The 21,881-nt window shown below is 34.0% G+C and overlaps 1 protein-coding gene across 4 annotated transcripts in view; it reads left to right on the top strand.

The window, feature by feature from the left end:
• The window catches only part of ERBB4 (erb-b2 receptor tyrosine kinase 4), a 1,164,817-nt gene that overhangs the window by 895,863 nt on the left and 247,073 nt on the right, over positions 1 to 21,881 (top strand). For all 4 annotated transcript variants that reach the window (XM_037849192.1, XM_037849193.1, XM_037849194.1 and 1 more), the window contains 2 exons: positions 5,939 to 6,093; positions 13,102 to 13,176. In XM_037849192.1, coding sequence (XP_037705120.1) covers positions 5,939 to 6,093; positions 13,102 to 13,176 — 230 coding nt within the window. The remainder of the gene's footprint in view (positions 1 to 5,938; positions 6,094 to 13,101; positions 13,177 to 21,881) is intronic.

The following is a 21,881-nucleotide window of genomic DNA, read 5'->3' as shown; positions in this document are numbered from 1 at the left end:
CTATGAATTTTTAATTCCTTTTTCTGGTTTGTTTTCTTCATTCATGTAGTTGCCTTTTCTTTCCCTTACCCCTTTCATTCTGAGCAAAACCATAGGAAACATTTTGTTCATTTATTCATCAAATATTATTCATTACCTATTTTGTGCCTGGCTCTATCAGCATACCAATGCTGCATTTTTTCATATTAATAGATTGAAAAATCATTATTCAAAGATCTTTTTCAAAAATCAGTATAGTAACATTCTTAGTTTGCATACTTTAATTTGTTTTTTTACAATATTAGTCTTCTCCCCATCGAATAAATTCTGTATATTGAAAATAAATGTTATGATTTTTTAAATCTTTCCTATAATTTGTATTATTTTTTACAAATCATATGTTCTTTATGAATAATACTTGTGGTTCAAGTAATTCTAAAGATAGAAAACTGAGTTTTTAAGAATAAGTGTAGTCATTAATCAGCCATATTTTTTCTAGAGTAATTTCACGGAGAGGATCCCTTATATAAGATGTTGATGTTTGCTTAATATCTGTTTGAAAGCCTTACCTTTATTGAGGAAAGATCTCAATAACTGCTCCTTTGGGACGGCTGTACTGGTTTTAGTGTGAAACACAGTTTGATGACTATTTTACCTGCCAATCAAAAGTGAGAATTATTATGATCATCATGGATCCTATTCATCTTCATGATTTAACAGACATTTATTCAGTGCCTTCTGTGAAGTACTATTCATCTTATATATTTTTGCATACATTTTCTTTCATTGTATTTTAGATATTATTTATTTGGCCATCGAGGAAACTGAGCCTTGGAATGTTCATTGCTCAATGTGGTACAACTATTAAATCACAATTCTGGCTTCCAGACTCAGGGCGTTTGACTCCAAGTCCAGTACTCTTTCTATTCCCTCTGCTGCCTCCTATGATACAAAATTATGCTAGCAAATAACTGGCTTATTAATTTCTCTTAATTTGTTTGTTTCTTCAGTTTATCTGTCCATTCATTTATTGCTACTTTGTTCCTGAAAAGATTTGAGACAGTTTATAAAAAATATAAATGATGAAAGAAAAGTTGTTCCTGCAATATTCAAAATTATCTGATAAAGAAAGAGTGAAAAATAGGCTTTTAATGAACCCATTTTGGTTCTGTAATGCCAGCATGTGTTGGCAAAGAAAATTGAGATCACTACCCATGGCTAAAACTGTCAATTATGGCAGTAAGTCAAAAGAATAAAAGTTCAGTGAAACTAGATCAGGCATCTAGAGAAGATTAGAGCACAGAATCAAGAAAACCTAATTGATCAATAAGCCTTCAAATGCTTAGTAGGTAAGGACACAATGTCTCTTTGGTAATGGTGTCTTAAAAACTGGAATAGACAAACTCAAAGAGTGGCCCTAATTTTGTTCGTATTTGGAGGGACGCTTGCTCTCACCTGTTTACAATTCATGCTAGGTTTTTGCCTGTTTCTGGGTCCACATGTTGATTATCACAACTAGAAACATAGGGGTGGGGGTGTGTGTACTAAATAACAGACATATATCACTTAAGATATTCAAGAGGTTCCAGAAGCTTCTCCATGAGACTGACAACATAGAGGAAGAAATCATCAAAGCCAGTTGGAATTCTCACTCCTGATCTTTTGATTTATTCTGTTGTAATCACATTTTGCTGACCTGGCAATGTGTTAATAACTGCAAATATTTATATAAAACCTTATGATTTGTCAAACACTGTTACATCTTGAATCATCACTATCTTCATTTAAAATAAAAAGGAGCCAAACCTCATAATGATTAGAAAGTGTCTTAGTTTCCTAGGGCTACTGTAACAAATCACCATAAACTCAGTTGCTTAAAACAACAGTAATTTATTGACCCACGGTTCTGGAGGACAGAAATCCAAAATCAAGGGTCATTTTACCTCTGCAACTTATAGGGAGGAATCCTTTCTTGCTTCTTCCTAGCTTCTGATGGTTTGCAGGCATTCCTTGGCATTCCTTGGCTTGCAGCTTCAGCACTTCAGTCTCTAAATTTTTCATCACATGACTATCTCCCTTCCTGTCCCTGTGTCTCTTCTTCCTTTCTTAGAAGGACCCCAGGCATATTGGATTATGGACCCACCCTCCTCTGCTGTGACCTCATCTTAACTCATTTCATCTGCAAGGGCCCTGTGTCCCAATAAGGTCACATTCTGAGGTACAGGGGGTTGGGAATTCAACATATCTTTTTGAGGGGATACAATTCTACCCATAAAAGAAGACTTTGACTACACGGAAGTTAGCAAGTCAGTAAGATGTAGAGCTAGTACTCAACTATAGAAGTTCAGACTCCAAATTTCACACTCTTTTTATCTCACCTTTTTTCAGGTAACAATGTTTGCAAGCGAACTATGCAAAATTTTTGCTTTCTGGGAATATGACAGCTATATAAAAAATGAGATGGTAAAATGTGCAAGAAATCCATGATAATCTTGGGGGAGGGATAGATTTGAAATAAAGCAAGGTCTCTGGTTTTACATCTTCATCTGTCTGTACTTGGTCTTTATTTCATTCTTTTTTTCAGTATGATCCTGTCACCTTCATTTTCACTAGTCCTGTATAGTTGTACGAAGAAAGAAAAAGGGAGGGAATGTGAGAAGGAAGAAAAGTAAGGGAAATCAGACAAAATTCCAGGAGACTGAAATATAGGCTTGAGAGGCAGCAAGCAAAGAGAAAGGGACAGCTAGATTTAAAATATATTTTTATAAAAGCTATAGTAGTGTGTTTAATAAAGGTTGCACTACCCTAACAATAATCCCCATGTTGCAGTAGCTTACAGGAAAATGCTTAAATCTTTCCCATGTAAAGTTTGCTGCAAGTCTGGGCAACTCTCTCTGGCAGCTCCCCTCCATACGATGGCCTAGCATTACAGGATACTTTGAAGTAATGACACCTGCACATCAACACAGGGTCCCAGGGTCATTGCAGCTCTCACACATCACTTCTACTTGGATTTCATTGTCCAAGGCAAGCCATGTCTTACCTCTAGAGGGAGGGAAGTACAATCTTTCTAGATGCCTGGAAGTGGAGGAGTATTGGATCTTAGTAGCTTTGTGCATTACAGTAGCTACCAGAGAAAAATATCAATGTTACTGAGGGGGAAAAAAAAAAAGCTATCTTTTTGTCAGGCTTTAGTTGCCTGTCTGGATTATTCAGTCCAGAGATAGTGCCTAATCAGTGAAAAAGAGTATTACCTTCACCTCCATTTTCTATTGTATTTATTAGTTCCATTCTCTATACCTAGATTCTTAAACGTTTTGAGAATACAATGATAAAAGAGTAAGCATTAGATGTATGTTTATTTCTTTAAATCTCTGTTAAGGACATGAGACAGAAAATCAGCACATTTCATTTCTTTTGAGATTTTTCAGCACTATTTTTAGTTATGTTGGCTTAGAATATTAGGTTTTGCATCATGATAATGCAAACATATAGTTAAGAGATGTTTAAGAAAAAGGAAGAACAGAAGAATTTCTCTTATTAAATTATACTTAAATCTCAAATGTGAATTTAATTGACATATTTTATATCTTCTGCTTTTGCCTGGCATTTTTTTTGACACTTTTATTCACACACCATAACAATCCATGCAAAGTGTACAATCAATGGCTCTTGGTATAATAGCATAGTTATACATTCACCACTAGAATCAATTTGAGAACATTTTCATTGCTCTGAAAAAAAAAAATCCCACACCCCTTACACCCCTTATTATTGATGATTAGCTTTGGTCTGAGCATTGTTTTACATTACAGGAAAGTTTTAGAGAAATAATTCCCTTAATTCCTAATTCAGGCTATAACTGCCTCATTTACTCATAGTAGGTTTTATTTATTCTTATGTTCAAGAAAACATCAGCATGTTTCTTGTCCTGTACCATAAATTGTGCCACCGAGCATACTTCTACTGTAAATGATTTCGCATAATAGACGGCATTACGTGCCTAAGTACCCATGAGCAGGTGTTAAAATTGGAAGCATGTAAAGTATTTTTTTTTTTTTGGTAGGAAATAAGAAGTTGTCATTAGCAAACTCTTCATTTTGAATAGGGATTAGGTTTCATAGTTTTTTTTTTTTTAGTTCTGAGCCTCACAGCAAAAATAGTGAAATTCGCAGATAATTGATTGAACCTCACCAGTCTCAGTATTTCCAGCAGTCTTTTCCTGGTTACTTTTTCTTCTTTTCTTCACTACTCTTCATTAGTAGCCTCCATTTTTAAATTTTAAAATATTAAATTTCTCCATTTCCTAATGTCTCATATCAAATTGCAATGTCTGGCTGCTTTTGGATTAACATGTGAGTAGAGATGTAATGCATTACCAGGGATGGAATCCGATCCCCACACTCCCTGCCTAATTTCAGTATATTTGCTAATTCTTGGCTCCCAAATACCATTGTTTATAGTTAGAACCCTGATAAAATAAATTGCCGCCCTTTATACTTAATACGTTATTTATCTACATTGTCTTCAATGTGAACTGTTATGGTTGTTGAACCGTGAGGGCATGACCAGATTTGGGGGATAAATAGATCAGGGGAAGAGGTAGTTCCAGGAAGGAGTGGTCAGAAAGAAGAAGGATCCTAAGACAAAATGGCATTCTGAAAGTAGAAGTAATAGTAGATTTCAAGTAGGTAATATCACCATTCAAAACTTCAATCACAATAATAAAATTTCAGGGCCTTTACAAAAAGTTAAGCCACATTTGGTAAAAGAGATTTGAAATTGTTGATTTTTGCTGAATATGTGAAAATATGGGCATCTTATAAGAAAATACCAATTTTTAAAATAAAAATGTTCTCAATTTTCCTTGATCTGAGGATATGCTATTTATCATATCTTGCAGGTTTACTATCCCCGTGAAATTCTTAGATGTTTAATACTAGTTTTATATTTTTTTCATTTTGTTATGACATTCCAATATATTTTCTTATTAGTGTTTATTAGTATAATACTTATTGAAAAATTGATATGTGTTATAGATAATATATAAAGTGAATTATTTCTATTTAAATTTATCATGCTCATATTTATATCACCTTTATATTTGGATAAGTTTCTCCATGAAATTTTCGTTTGTACCTGTGTACTTTATTGTTAGAGATTTTCTTTTGTACCTGTGTATTGTTATAGAAGAGTTTTTGATATTTGCTCATCAATATGTACATTTATATGGATCTCTATGTTGTTCTATAAAATCCCTCTAAATAGACATGATGTAACTTTATTGTTATCACAAGCTGATCTGAGACAGACAGTAACCTAAGAATTACTTTTATTTGCCTAAACTGCAAAATCCCTGTTATTTCAAGCAGAGTACAATTTTAAATTTATTTTTTCCAATAAAGTCCTGATGATTTACATCTCACTTTTATATGAACTTCAGTGTTGCCTGAATCCTATCATGTCTTTCTCCTCATTAACTCTTCAGTGCTAATATTTACATACTCCAGTGATTTTGATGAAACAATCTCAGGGCAAATGTGTTATTACCAAATACTGTTGCTCTGCAATATCACCAGTAATAAATCACAAACAGAAAATACTGATGTCCTTCTAAAAAACTCATTGAACAGTTTTGCCGATGCAATTAAATCAAATTTGAGGCAAAATATGGAATTCAGTTGAGCCACTAACCACTTACTTTAAAAAGGAAAATATTTCAAGAACAAGTGTGTCATTGTAATGTTTTCCATGCATACAGGGTATCAAAACTGAGCTACGAGACTCTCATGAGCTCTGCTGTACTGCAGTAGCTTCATTTGTACCAATGAAAATGTCTTCCAGTTCCTTAGAAGAATGGCCTCCCACTGAATTCTCAGTAATATATTGCATGAATGTATTGCAGAAGAAATGACACCACTACTCTTTCTCTATTTTTTTTTTCTTTCTCACCCTTCAGGGACCCGACAACTGTACGAAGTGTTCCCATTTTAAGGATGGTCCAAACTGTGTGGAAAAGTGTCCAGATGGCTTACAGGGGGCAAACAGTTTCATTTTCAAGTACGCTGATCAGGATCGAGAGTGTCATCCCTGCCATCCCAACTGCACCCAAGGGTAAGCATCACTGCTGGCCAAGAACCCTACCTTGTAGGTGTTGCTAGTCTAAAGGAACACACACACATCTTATTTCTGATGCTGTCTGCTAATTTTATAATAATTTTAGACAAAACTCAGTTGATCTTTTTTATTATGTTGTCTTTAAGAGAAATCCTTTCTAAGAGAAAGGATTAAGGAGTCATATTTGTATTTCCTGAAATATTTCTGTTTAGCATTTAACTATAACAATTCCATTGAGACCTTCTTGAAGCTGTATTCATGATGGGTGTAGAGATTCTTCTAAATTTAACTGGAGATTCAGAATATCAGAAAGGACAAGACAGTACTCATACTTATGAGATTTCCATTTATTAAATCTTTTACAGAGGTTTTCTGTTTCTGTTTCCTTATTGTCACATTCAGCTTAAGGTGAGGATATGTCTCTCTGATAAATACTGCCTTCGATTACTCCTTCAAGAAAATCTAAGCAAAAGTAGTGGTAACAGAAAAAAAAAAGGAGAACCTAGTTATATATATATTGATAAAATTACAAGTTGATTTTGTGAAAGTAATTGCATTATAGATTATCCTATAACCAAGCTTTTCATTGGTCAATATGGGACAATGCACAAACGGGTCCACGTTTTTCTAATTTTCAACAAGATTCATTGTACAATCAATAATAAGTGGATTACCTATGATACAGATAACACTTGGCTAAAAAACACATGACAAAAAGAAAAAAGAAAAAAACAGAACCATGGAAGAAATAATATCACTCATCTAACAAATCACAAGAACTTTTTCTTAAAAGAAAACAAATCTCCTTTAGTAAGGACTTTTCCTTTCTTTCCCTCTAAAAGATGAATAATTTAGAGTTGAAAGCAGTTTCACATACTCTATTCTTCTGGCCATAAAACCTCTTCCATTGTGTGTATATGCATGTGCACATGCTCGTACAAACACTCACACACTCTCGTGTTGAGAATCATCTTGGGTACTTTATATCTGGCAGGGAAGTATGAAATTCCATAAAATTACTTTCTGCCAAATTAAGGGCTAGCTATTAGGGGATATTGAAGAAGTTAAGCAAGCGACATCATTTTCTGCCAAGAAGACATCAATTTGCAGGTGCTGCTACAATTTCCTGCAGGTCAAGAATCAGTTTAAGTCACTCTGGGAAGTAGCAGATCCTCAAAGGTAAAGTAATATTCTGCCATACAAATTCAAATTGAGCTTGGAAGAGCCAACTGCCGATTGATTGGTTTACACATAAGTACATAGGTTGAGGGTACTGAAATAGTCACATAGACACTTTGCTTCAAGGAAACTAGAAATAATAAACTGCTACCTTTGTGAGTGTTTGGCCCACTTAAGAGTATTTCATGAGGAAACTACCAGTACTGCTGGAACAGGGAGAGGAGTCAGCAACAGAAAGAGAAAAGTTTGCCTGATAAAATAATCCACAAGAGGGTTTTGTTGTTTTGCAGCTAAAATTAAACCAGTAAATTATTCAATATAATGTTGATGTCAACAGCTGTTGCCATTCAAAATGAGACCTTTTGCTGTTTTTGCAAATCTAATTACAATAATGCCATTAGGGAAATGAAAGTGAGATCTCAGAGCCATAGTCTAGATGTGTGGCTGTTGTGTCTTCCTCTCAGCCCTTTTAAATCATGGTGATATAATAAAAGAAAACATGTATAGTGGGGGAAGTAGAAGTAGGGGACAATAAAAATAAGAACAATTTTTCACAGCAGCAAAATTTGGATGTCAGCCAAAACGGAGGATGAAGGTATAATAAAGAACAAATCTCACTAGATCATTTAGGAATGTCATGTAAATAGAAGAAAGATGCCTTTAGCAACTCACGGCTGCAGAATTATAGAGAGATAGAATTTGAATATTGTGTACTTCCAGGGATCTTCCTAGGTAAACGGATTCTCTAATGACAGACTTGGTCCTGCACATTTTTGTTTTGTTCTGTTATCATTTAGCTTCCTGCCCTACTCTTTTCCTAACAGCTTCCGTATTGTCCAAGTTCACTCATTTCATGAACGTTTTGTGGTCCATTCCCAGATCTGAGTTTAGGAATTGGGCATCCCGACATGAACAGTAATGCTGATCGGCAGTTGTGCTTTGAGATCCTTTACTAAAGTAACAAGGAGCTCCGTGCAGTTAGAGTCTCCTCTTTTCAAACTGAGCATTTAGAAAGATAGGAGGGGCAGTGGTAACGATAGAACAAATTACTATTTTTATTCCTAAATGCATATAGTAAGTGACCCGTCAGTAAGTGTGAACTCACCAAACCTCCTCCGTTGCTGGAAAACAACTTCTCTATGCCAATATTATATCATTTTGATGATTCAAGAATCAAGTTAATGGAAATATTCTTTCAAATCACAGTTTTCAGAAGAAAGTTCTTATTTTGAATCCTGTTCAGTGATTTTTTTCAATGGAAATATTCTTTCAAATCACAGTTTTCAGAAGAAAGTTCTTATTTTGAATCCTGTTCAGTGATTTTTTTCAAAAAACAAAATTATCTGTGTAATACCTTAAAAACATGTTTACAACTCTAAAAGTAGGTTGATTATTTTGGCTCTAATAATTCTTTAGATACCTTTTAAATAGGTATCCATTTAGCCTCTATCAGGAGATTCTCACTAATATCCCCAGAAAGAAAAACAAAAACAAATAAAAAAAAACGTCAATGTCTCTTTCTGCCTTGAATAGAGGGCTCCTATTTTGGCAGCCTTTTCTCATTTTATTAATTTTTCATCTTTGTTGTATTGAACATTACTCTGTGTCAGGTATAGCAATGGGCAGATACAGAAATGAGCAAGACAGTTCTTCAACTTCAGGAACTCATTCCAGTGAATTTGCGTTATTGTAATTTATGTCCGTCTACCTGAAACCCTTCTACACAGCATTTTGAAATGAATAGCAATATTCTAAAACTTAGAAATGATCTTCACATTTAAAAATAGCAAGAGAGAAACTTCAGAGAGACCTTATAAACTAAATTTAGTATGTAATTAAATGAGGATAAGGCAGGGATTATAGTTTCCTCAACAATATCACTTGAGTCTATGCTAACTTAATGTCAGCTTAATTTTGGTTTTGTACCAAATCAAACCTTATATTAGATATGGGCTGGGGTATATCATTAAATGTTTTTAATCTTTGCTATCAGTCTTCTCTATATTGTTTTATTTTATATAGTGAAAGAATTTCCATTAATGGAGAGAAAGAAAGAAGGGCTGCTTGTAGCATTAATAAATCTATAATTTTTGAATTGAAACAAGAAAATCCCCCCATTTTCGTTTCAAAATTTGGAGTCAGTTTTGTCAAAATATTTCATCTGTGTTGATTGTATGGGTCCATCAGGTGTTTATAAGTCAGTTAGCACCACCAAATGTTAAACACAGCACAGTATTCAGAAGTCCAGATATTGTTGTGAAATAGTTAAATAGACATATCATGATTCCTCTTTCTGATCTTCTTTTTTTTAAAGAGTTTTACTATTCCTGATTCAGTCCCTTAATTTGGGGCTTTGACTCTAAACATTCTGAGTTTTCCTTATACTGTTGTCTTGCTGAACCAATATAAATGTATGGGAGAATTAGTTGTTCATACAGAGAAAGCTCGAAAAGTCAAAATAGAATCTCCATCTTTAACTACTCAGTGCCTTGGATTCAGAAAGGATGGTGACACTTCTGTCATACCTCATTCTTCTTTGTCTTCCATTTTTTCTTTCATCCTCAACTATAAATATGTTAAAATCTCAAATATCCTACACAAATTTCTCAACAAACTTTCTTGACACCACCTCCTGTCCCCTCAGTCTCTCTTCTCTTTCTCTTGCTTCCACTCTCTTATTTCCATATGTGCTTCCCAACGCACAGAAACCTAGTTTACAGTGACCTCAACAATGACAAATAAAATACACTTAGTCTTCCTTATTTTACCAGTTCTTTCTATATTTGACACTGATGATCACTCCCTCTTCTTGAAGTTCTTCTGCTTTTGCTCCAACACTGCACTCCATTGATTTTACTGATTATACTTTATCATGTTTCTGTCATAATTATCTCTTCTTATGTCATTTCCCTGTTACTGGATTTCCTTTGTGTTTCAGTCCTCAGCCTCTGTTTTTCTCATTTTATGTATTCTTCAGAGATCTTAGCCACTTACATAGTTTCGAGTTTTTCCCATATGCTGATAGCTTAAAGCTGATCATTATACCTGTATCCTGTCCCCCAACTTAGCCACAGACTCATCTTTTCAGCTGCCGAGGAATATTTCTACCTAAATGTAGGATAGCCACACTAAAGTCTAGATACATAAAACTGAAATTATCCTACACTCCTTCACATGCACATGCAAAGAAACATGTTGCTTCTCTTAGAATTTCTCCTTGATGTTACCACCATTCTCAAAGCTAGAAATATGAGTCATCCTTAACTCCTCTAATCCTTTACTTCTATCATCAAATTAGCTATCAATTTTTATTTTATTTTCCATAATTTTAAGGTGTTTCTCAAATCTTCTCTTTGCCTCTGTCTGAGTTACCATTTCCCTAGTTTGGTCTTTCATCTTCTATGTCTTCAAACCTACTAACTGCCACAAGACAAAGAGATCTTCATAAAATACCAATCTAATAATTTCACAACTTGTTTAAAACCGTGCAGTGCTTTTTCATTAAGTTTGTTTGAAGCAAATAGCCTTCAAATTCTGGCTCCTGTGTAACTTTCTTGCTTCCTCATTTTCCATTTCCTGTTGCCTCATATTTTGCTTTCTAGGCTTGCAGTTTTCTGTATATGCCATGCCTTTCCTGAGATCTATGCTTTTGGGCTTCATGTCCCTTACCCCTTAGAAATCACTGCCACAACAACCCAGTTCTCAGCACCCTAAGCTTTAGCAGCCTAACTCCTCCAGGATGGTTACCATGAACTTCAGAAGCTAGGCTAGATTCCCTTCCCCATGCTCCTCCAAACCCCTTTTAAATATCTTTAATAGATTCATCACATTGTACAATATGTATATATTTATGCATTTGTCTTCATTAAACTGTGAGCTCTTTGAGAATAGGGAAAATTTAAGTGTCTAATTCATTTTTTTTCCTTCCTCCGGCTCCTAGAGCAGTAGGAACACTTAGTAGGCATGTAATACAGGTTTCTTAATGGATGAATGAGGGGCTTCATAACCCACACTCTTCCCTCAGGTTGAATTTCACTTTCAAATATTTTTATATTCCAAAAGTTATTATAAAGACACAGCCTAGCTATGGCTTTTCAGATTCTCATTTGAAAATAAGTAGACTATTAATTTTACAAAATGGCAATGCTGCATAAAAAGCATTTTGAAGAAGATGTAATAGGCGCCTCAAAAAATTAATTTTTCCAGAGTAGAATAAGAAAAGCATATAGGAAATTTTGGAGACTTTTTTAGTGTTTGCTTTCCATTTTTATGAATTGTTTTGATTATAGCAACAATGCAATGCTATGTGTCCTATTTATTCCTTATTTGCCTTTTTTTAAGACATTTGTCATAAGTAGTATTTCCTTGTTTGTATAAGTTATTTTTTTTCTGTGCTGCTCAAAACCAATCCTCAATACAGAGTAAAATAAAACAATTTCCAACCTCACAGGAATTTTTAAACAAATATTGATGAAGCAGAGAGAATGACTTAACTACTGTTATACATAGTTACATTATTTCACTGATGTTCAGACTTATGTAAGGATGTAATGGACAGTCTGGCCTTAAATATGTGTACCTTATGTCATTGTATAGTAATTTTAACTTCAGCTTATTTTTAAGTTTTGATAAAGTTTGGAAAATATATATATAGACATATAATCTTTATTACCAACTATATTAGGCAGTCCTATAAATCATAGCTACAGGAGAAATCTTGATAATATCCTGGAGCTATGTGTTTTTGATGGGAGAAAGAGAAAGAAAAAGTAATATTTCTATAACAGTTCAAAGGAAATTCTAGGGACTGTACTTCAAAATTCTGTATATTGATATAATTCCAGGTAGGTGTTAAGTTCAGTGGATTCTTAAGCTACCTGGGTCTCAATGTATTCATTTCTTCAATGAATATTTATTTATTTGTTATTGTATGAATTCAATGTTATGGCAGTTTAAAACCTGTTTGTGTTTGCCTGTTATGGTACTGCTGTATTAAAAGAGAGCATCAAGATAAATGAGAGTATGGTAAAACCAGTTAATTTGCTTTTTAAATGAATTCATGTTTAAAGATAAGTATGTTTTAAAGACAGTCACAACCAAGGAACGGAATAATGTGATTATGTAAAGTATCCATGAGAATAGCATTAAAGCATGTTAACTCATTTCCTGCCAAAATCAATCTTTAATGAGCATTAAGCATCAGATTATTATGTTATATCTAATAGTTCATGTTCCCTTTTTATTGATTTTGGGTTTCACTTAAACTAAAGGCCTTTAGAAGAAACCATATACATAAAATCAATTATTAGCTGTTGAAATATCAAATTATTCATCAAGGCATATAATCATGAATAAAGCAAAAGAATTGAAAGCATTAGAAATGAGCTGTGTGTGTTTGGAAGTAATCTGCAGAAGCAGGGTAAAATGTCCTTTACTATGGACATGTTTCTTTGCATTCTACTTGGGTGGTAATTACAATTTGCTTCTGTGTATCCATCAAGCAATAATGTTCTCATTGGTTTTTAACTTCATGGTGTTCTGAAAATTATCTAATAATTATAATTAAAGATTTGGCACAACTAGCATTTGCCTTACTGATTCTTTTTTAAAAATAACTAATTTTTCTTTCCTTGTATTTTTTAAACTTGGATCTTCTGCAGGTGCATAGGCTCAAGTATCGAAGACTGCATCGGCCTGATGGATAGGTACTTGGTGTGCTTGCTTCCCATGATCTTCTTCCAAGGCTCCATGTTTGAGTACTGGTGCATGTGTGTGCATGTCACTGTGAATGGAGAATGATGTTTTTTGTTCTATAATTGTTTGCAGGTGTAGCGGTCCCACTAGTCATGACTGCATTTACTACCCATGGACGGGCCATTCCACTTTACCACAACATGCTAGGTAACATCTACCATGTTTCCATTTTGTCACTCAAATTCTTTCCCAATTATCATGGATAAAAAGCACTAACCAGTTGGATCAAATTTATAATATATTAAATTAGAGAGTTATAAAAGAGGCATAAATATTTTTCCAGCCACATTTCTTACGTCTTTTTCCTTCATTCATTATGATTCCAGAGTCCAAATTAGTAATTTCACTATTTTTTTAATGTTGTGCAATGAAAACTGGATTATGAATTATTAATCTAAATATTTAATAGAATAGTTTTGTTGTTAATTCTATATATGATTGCAAAATGAAAGACTTTTAAGGGAGGAATTTTGTAAAACTCAGTCTGCTTTTTGAAGATGTTTGTCATTTAATCTGATTCAATTTATGATTTTATATTAATTTGAACTGGTTGGTATATTCTCCAGGTACCAAAATTATAATACTAAAGAGAGTATAGAACATATTTTGTGCAGGTAAAAGTACAACTTGGAATTTAATAAAAATTAAACCTCATATTCCTCGTATTCACATGGAAACCTGTACATAGATGTTTGTAGTGGCTTTATTCATAATCACCAAAATCTGAAAAGTCCATAAGTCTTCAATTATGGTTTATCCATCAGTACATAGTAACACTTTTCAGCAATAAAAAGAAATAAACTGCTGTTACACACAACACCATGGATGAATCTCAAGTGCAATATGCCAAATGAAAGAATCCAGATTTAAAAGACTGCATATTTGGTATCCTGGAAAAGTCAAAACTCTAGGGACAGAAAATAGATAAGTGGTTGCCAGGGGCTGTGGTTTGGGGAGTGAGGTTGACTACAAAAAACACAGGGAATTTTGGAGGCTAATGAAACTGTTCTGTATCTTGGCTATGGTGGTGGTTGCACAAATATACAGGCTTGCCAAAACTCATAGAAGTGTACGTTTAAAAAGGTGAGATTTACCGTATGTAAATTATACATCATTAAACTTGACTTTTAAAAAGTCTCATTTTAGGAAAATAGTAACTTTACAAACTTAGGTAGAAATAAGATTAACTATTTATGAAACAAGTCAATAGAATCTTTTTGTTAGAAAGGAAGTAATACTAAATTACAATTAGCAAAATGAGAAATTTGGATCAAGTATTGCCTTTCAAAGTAAACTTTTAAATTGAAGTGTAAAAGTACACAAACATAGTGTAAAGCTCAGGTGAAGTTCCCAAAATAAACATCTGTATAGCCAGCAACCAGATCAAGAAACAAATATTACGAAAACCCAGAAGTCTCCCTGTGCCGCCTCCTAAGAGTAACTATTCTTCTGACTTCGGATAGGGTCAGTTTGCCTGTTTTTTCACTTATTATAAACTGAATCGTAGAGTATGTAATCTTTGTATCTGGCTTCTTTTGCTAAACATTTTATTTATGAGATTCAACCGTGCCATTGAATTTAATCATAATTTTTTCATTCGTATGGTATTGCCTTTAAATGTTTTTAAAACAATCAAATTAGTGATATGCATATTAATAAATTGGTTTTTTAATGAAGAAAATAGGGAAATTAAATTCTAAGAACAATGGATGTGCTATAATCAGTTGGTTTATAAAACAGTGGCACTTTGACACTTGGGTACAATCAAGACTACTTTCAACAGTTACTTAGGGCAATGTTGAAATTATGAAATCGATCACAGGAAGGGGGGAGGAAGAGAAGGAAAGGGAAATAATATGAATGAATGAGAAAGCTTATGACCCAAGGTGAAGTTTTATAAGCGAAGGTCCATCTTAGATTGTTACTACATTCATGATATAATTGGTCATCCTTGAGACTTTAGTTAAGTCACTACACTATCATTTTGCAAGGTATTTTCATATTTGTTTTGATGATCTTCTTATAATGATCCCTGTTGATTTGTGAGAGGCAATACAGCATGTGATTATGAGTGCTGTCTTTTGAATCAGATATTCTTAGTGCAAACTCAGGCTCCACCACTTATTAGATGTGTGACTTTGGGAATGTTCCTTATATTCTCTGTGTCTCAGTTTCTTCTGTATTAAATGGGTACATTAATATAGTTCATAAATTGGTTGTGAAGATTGGAGGAGTTTATGGGTGTAAAGATCTTAGGATATTGCCTGTCCCATAAAAATCCCTCAATAAATGTTATTTCTAATTTCCCTATATATTAAGGTTCTCAACTTTGGGGATGGGGGACATGCCTTCCAGGGGATGTAGAGAATTTTCTCAAAGTCACTGAGAAAGCTTTGATACATACCTCTACCCCTTCAGTACCAGAGACTCCAATGGGTTCCTTTAAGGAAAGGAGCCATCCTTCTCTCTCCACCTCAAGAATCACTGTCCTAATGTAGATCATTGCCACCAATGGGAGTGGGTCATGGACTGGTGTGCAGAGACAGAGAAATGTTGGGTGGTTTTTAATGATTGTAATCGAGGTTAAATAACTCAAAATGTGTTTTATCATATGATGTGGAGCAAGTTACTATCACGGTGCATTGTGGGAACACATGTTCAGAGCACATCAGAAACTTTCAGCAAATGATCTCTTTATCACTTGAATAGTATGAGGAGTCCAGAAGAGCAGGCAGTCTTCTCATTACTTACATAGCTCGCAGAGTCCAAACAAGCAGGGGAAGGAGTCCCATCGTGGCAGGTTTCCCAGGGAGGTCGAAAAGGGCTGTGGATCAGGGTCCCTCCCACTTTGTGCTGGAGAAGAGACAAATCTATACTGTTTGAGTGTGGCTTTTATCTGCTTTGGGGGGCAGGGGGTCATGTCACTGAGAATTGCTGTTCTAATAAGCATCTGGGGCTACTTGTTCCTGGTGTCTGGGTTTAAGGTCTGGCAGTGCATTTCCATTAGATTTACCATCTCCCCTGGGTTCTAGAATGGCACACAATAGGAGAGGAGGTGGGGTAACCAACCGAAGGCAGAGGATGACCCCACTATGGTGTGTTTGTGACTTCCCTAGAGAAGGAAGTGTGGGCAGGTGAGGTCTACACAATGGCTGCTTAAAAGGTGTCTGTGACTTCCCTAGCAATAGTTTTAATATTTCCAACATTTAAACAAAAGTGGTATCGCAATTCTGAGTCCTATTGCCTATGCCTGGGTTTCTAGGCCATACTTTATGATCTCAGACTAATACATCTGATTTAGATTTGCCTATTCAGTAACAGTATAAACAGTACTGTACAACCTATCATTCGTAAGAAAACGCACCTGTAGACATTGTACAGATAAGAGGTTCTTGAATGGGAAAGCCTGAGTTCAAATCTGTGCTCTACCATGTTTCTTATCTGTAATTGGATATGATAATAGTAATTTCTTTTTAATCAGAATTCTTACACTTCATAAGATTGGTGTGAGGATTAATCGAGATAATATACAGGAACTATTATATACTACATATGCTCAATGGTGGTAGTTACTACTCTATTTGAAGTCTTGGCATTATATATTCTCTTTGAAAATCCCATGAAGATGTGTTATATTCAGTAGTTTACATAATAATCAGGCATTAATCCAGAACTTTAGTGACTGCAGAATTGGCAAATCAAAATTTCTCAGGTTTTAAGCATTTAAATTTTGTTTCACACTTCAAGAAACTGGTAGTTAAGATTTTCTTTTAGAAAATTATGGATATTTTTCATTAATACCTGTTTTAAACTTGTATGTAAAACAGTGTGATTCTGTTCTTCAGTTTTATCAACTTCTTAGAATGAATTAACTTGTCAGTATCTCCTTACAAAGGGCAGTTTTATATGAAGCATTGAACCTTGCTACTTAGGAAAAGTGCTTATGTCCAGGGGACTTTTTGATGCAGATTGGATGAGAAGTGAAAATAACAAGTATCTCCTTTTTCAGCATCCTTAATATTACAGTAAATTCTTACCCCCCTGAGATGTGGTAGGTATACATTTGATTCAAAGCAGAAGACTAGTCGAGTAATATATTAAGCCCTTTCTGTTTTTAAATTCCGTGATAATTTTTAAAGCTTCTGTCTTATTGATTCAAGTGAGCTATACAGAATAAAAGAGAGAAAACATAATTGAAAATAATTGTTTTATGTTTCATACACCACATTTTAACTGGGAGATTCTATCCAGATGCCTGGTTTTCTTTTTGTCACAGAAAATTACATTGAGCATGTCTATATGGCCATTCCGAAATATTTAGAGTTCATACTCCCTACTGTCCCATTAAACTATATCTGTTTCTTAAGACAGCAGGCAAAAAGATTGAAGATTTAAATGAAAACAGGTGAAATGTTTCCAATCTTGATCAACTTTCATTCTCTAAGCAGTGTTATTCTTTCCCAAGCCGTAATTTGTGAATTGGTTTTTATACCCCATTTACCTTACAGGCTGCTGCTGGAATTTCTTCCAGTAAAATTAGATAGGATAGAATAGAAGTTTTTTTTTAACCTTTAGTCTCCTAGAATATGCTACTTATAATGAAAATAGTACTTGATATTTTAGAACCTCTCTCTACTTCCCTTATCTGAATTCAGTGTTTTAAAAAACAGCATTTACCTTTGATGGTTTTGCTTTTCGATCAAGAATCCTATGAAGAAATATGTTCAATAAGGTATTTTTTTCTAAGTTCACTTTTTTTTTTGGGGGGGGGTCTATTTAGCTTTTAATATAGATTCTGATAGTCCAAAGTATTAGATGCTATCCTATTTTAGTTTCTCTAGCAAATACCAATCCAAAGCTTTTTATAATAGTAGTCTATTATTCCATTAGGGTTTAAATTTGTTAATCTCAATAAACAAAGATTCTATTGGGAAAGCATTTCTTTTTGTTACTTAACAATCTGAACTATAAACTGACTAATCTTTATGAATTTGTATGTGACAATGTAAGATAACTGTAACTGTTAAAGCATTTTTGTTTGTCTTCTTACTCCAATTAATCTAGATGCTTTGCAATATGAAATAAGTCAATGAACTCAATTTAACTCTCTAAATCTTGCATGGGCAGCTATTTGCAACATTTCATACTCTTGCCACATTTTAATGCCTGTGTCACACTTTTACTTTACAGTATAATGGTTATTACCTAAGAGGTCACATATCAGTTTATCCTTTAGCGGTGTGACCCATGTGTGATATATGATAGAGATGATGTGATATTCTTGACATCACTTTCACACACATAGTACAATCTTTTTTCTTTGTTTTACCCACAAGGAACCTGGTTAATAATTTGCATTTAAATCAAATAGTCAAAATGACCTATATATGGTTACCTTAGATGAATGGAAGTTATTTTATAATCCCTAAGTCCAATAGATAAAAGCACACATACTTTTTATCATGTCTATCCTTGTCCTGCCAAGTTCCATATATTAAATATACTTTTGAATTAAAGAGCATTCAAAGAGGTGAAGGAGATTGTGTTTCTTCTTTTCTAGGTGATTTGTGTCATGTTTCTAAGCACCCATAAAATGACAAAATTATAGGAGAATTGCAAGGAAGAATAAAACATCTCAGCACAGTGATTATTAATTTTTCATACAGTTCAAGTGGTTACTTTAAACAAAAGTATTTAGATGCGTAGCTTCTACATTGATATCAAAATGCCAACACATTGTTCCTGAAGCTTTCAGGAGTCCTAGAAATATTAATATATTCAAACTCACTCTAAAAATGTGACCAGAAGACGTCATACTTATAGTTAAAAGTAAAAAGAAGTGTTTAAGAGCAGGACTTTGAAACTAGAAACAGAAAGTTTAAAGAAAGCATTATTGAATTGTGAAGATGTTGATTATACTAGTTTAGGGGCAAAATAAAAATTCAGTGGTTAGAGTGAACCATTACAATTACTTATCTTTCTCTCTCCCCATGAGCATTGTTCTATAGTATAGAAATTATAGTGTTTTATAATTACTAATTGCTTATTTGGAAAGATATCATGGCTCCTTTCAGTCTGTTATCTCAAAAATATCTTAAGCTGTTTTGAAATTTGTTACTAGCAATCTGATGATGTCTTTTACTAAAAATGGAAGCAAAACATGAAAGATATTCCCTGAAGTCTAGTTTCCTTTCTTTATACATATATTTACAGATTTTAAATGGCTTTATATGTATTATTCCAAGATTTGACCCCTGACATTCTTTTTTTATAAAGTACAATTCAGAGATATCATCATCGTTATTACTGAAGGGGTTTAACTGGGAATTTATCAAGGTAGAAACATTAAATTCTATTTCATAACATTTCAGTTATAGCCATTACATTTTCAACTAAGATCAGTCTAAATTATAACCAAATGAAAAATTAAACCCTTTGCAAACATTCTGTATATGGTACATGTAGAAATGCTTTGGCAGTATGCTAAGGAAGTAGAAATGTAGGAGATATAGTAAAATAACCAAAGATCATTTTTTGTAAAGAGAAATTACATCAACTGTCCAAAGGACTAGGAAGTAAATGTGCTAAATAACAAGTAACATATATTAGAAAGGCATCTGAAAACACTTAACTTGACCCTCTACTAACACATGACACAAAAGTTAATATTAAACCCTTGAGTTCTAAGGCAATGCCTTCTCATTTTATAATTAATGCTCAAATATTATAGACTGAAATATTTATAATATGCTATAAAATATTAGGGTTACCACATACAGTATATACCTTTGATCTTATACTTATTCCTGGTGTTGAATCCTTAAAAGCATGCTTAGTTTGTATGTGAGATGATTTCAATGCTTTGAAGAAAAAAGACAGAATAATTGTTCAACAGTGAGTATACTGTTCACTGTAATAAACTTCTCCAAAGTAAAAGTATTAGTGTATTAGCATCTATGCTATCCTAGTTTGACCCCAGAACCTATTTTGAAATTCAAAATATCATAGACCTGGACTATACATTTAACAACTTATATGGTAAAGATTTTTTAAGTAACTTTGATGATTAGGTAATATGAAGGAACCACTTGATTCTATAAAGCCCACTATATTAATTTTAAATCACTGCCTATTTGTGCATAATACTGAACAATTTTAGCAGCTTAAAAAAATCCATATATTAGCTCATATTTCTGTAGATAACAAGTCCAGGCCCAGCGTGACTGGTTTCTCTGCTGAGGGTTTCAGAAGTCTAAATCCATGGTGCTAGCTGGGCTGTGTTCTCATCTGGAGCGTGGAGTCCTCTTCCAAGCTCATCCAGGTTATTGGTAATTTCAATTCCTCACTCCTGTAGGACTGAAATTCACATTTTATAGAAACTCTTGGCCAGTACCATGCTCAGCTCCTTGTGGGCATGCACATCCCTTGACAAGTAGCTCCCTCCTTCTTCAAAGCCAACAACAGTGCATAAAATCCTTCTCATGCTTTAAATCTCTTATTTCCTGTCTCTCTAACCTCTAGACCCTGATTTAAGAGGCTCATATTATTAAGTCAGACCCACTTGGGTTATCTAGCGATCTTGAGGTAAAGTGATTTGGGACTTTATTTCCATTTGCAAAGTTCTTTCACGGCAGCATTTAGGTAAGCGATTAAGTAAGTGGGAGAAGGTGTGTGTACAACAAGGGCTGGGAACCCTGGAGGACCAGCTTAGAATTGTGTCTGTGTCACCTACCATGCTGGCTTAAGCATAGAACATCTCCAATTCCCTTTCTTATTTTTTTTTCTTGCCCTGTGAGCAACTTAAATGTTTTCTGCATCTCATGCAACTTGCCAGATAAGGACACCTTTGTGCCTGAGGGATAAATTGGTCTTACTATCTTCAAGTAATTTATTCCATTTATACCAAAAAAAAAAAGGCTGGGGCAAGGAGTAGGATGTTGTCTTAGTACTAAAGCCAGGGTTCTTGTTATACATTTATACACCATAGAGTCTCAGTGTCCTTGTTGGCTCCAGGTGCCCACACTCTATTAGTGAGCAACAACTCACATATCTTACTCTGATCAAACTGCCCCCAAGATTAACACCACGTTTATTATGTTTTTGCCATTTCCACACTCATGAGACTAGTGTGTTTTTCCCAAAAGTGCTCTAGACATAGTCCACATGTGGCTACCAAGCACTTTAAATGCTGTTAAAATAAATTGAGATATGTTGTAATTGTAAAAATTACACTGGATTTTGAAGCCTTGGTATGAAAAGGAATGTAAAATATCTTAATATCTCATTAATAATTTTTATATTGATTATACATTGAAATGCTAATAATTTTGAAAATATACAGTTAAATAAAATTTTATTACAATTCCAACTTTTTAAAATGTGGCTACTAGAAAATTTAAAGTCACATATTTAGCTTGCATTATATATTTATTGGACTGTACAGCTCTAGAATAGTCATCATGAAATTGAGTACTCTTCCCACTAAAAACCTTTGCATCTTACATCCATCTATGTACATATGTAAATACAACATATGATGGAAATTTAAAAGGATGAACTAAAAATATAATGTACACAGAAATTCTAAAGTTTTTTTCTGGTGTCCCTTCTTGGCAGTTCACAGATTTTGATTCCAGAAAGTGATGTCTAAATGGAGATGTAACTCAGTAGCTAATAGAAATCAGGAGGGTAGAGTTAAATTCACCCCAGGCCTTTTTCCTATGAATGATATCCTGGTAACAGTTTTACATGCAATAAAAATGGCGGAGGGAATGCTTTTGCATATTCACAGAAGAGGGTTTATTTCATCAGCTTCAATAGGTTACAGATGGGATGAGTCAGACAGTTCCAAG

This window comes from Choloepus didactylus, chromosome 9 (assembly GCF_015220235.1).
Source record: "Choloepus didactylus isolate mChoDid1 chromosome 9, mChoDid1.pri, whole genome shotgun sequence".
In the NCBI taxonomy this organism is placed as follows: domain Eukaryota; kingdom Metazoa; phylum Chordata; class Mammalia; order Pilosa; family Megalonychidae; genus Choloepus; species Choloepus didactylus.
Note: the sequence above shows the minus strand (reverse complement) of the source record. Positions and strands in the feature narration are given on the sequence as shown.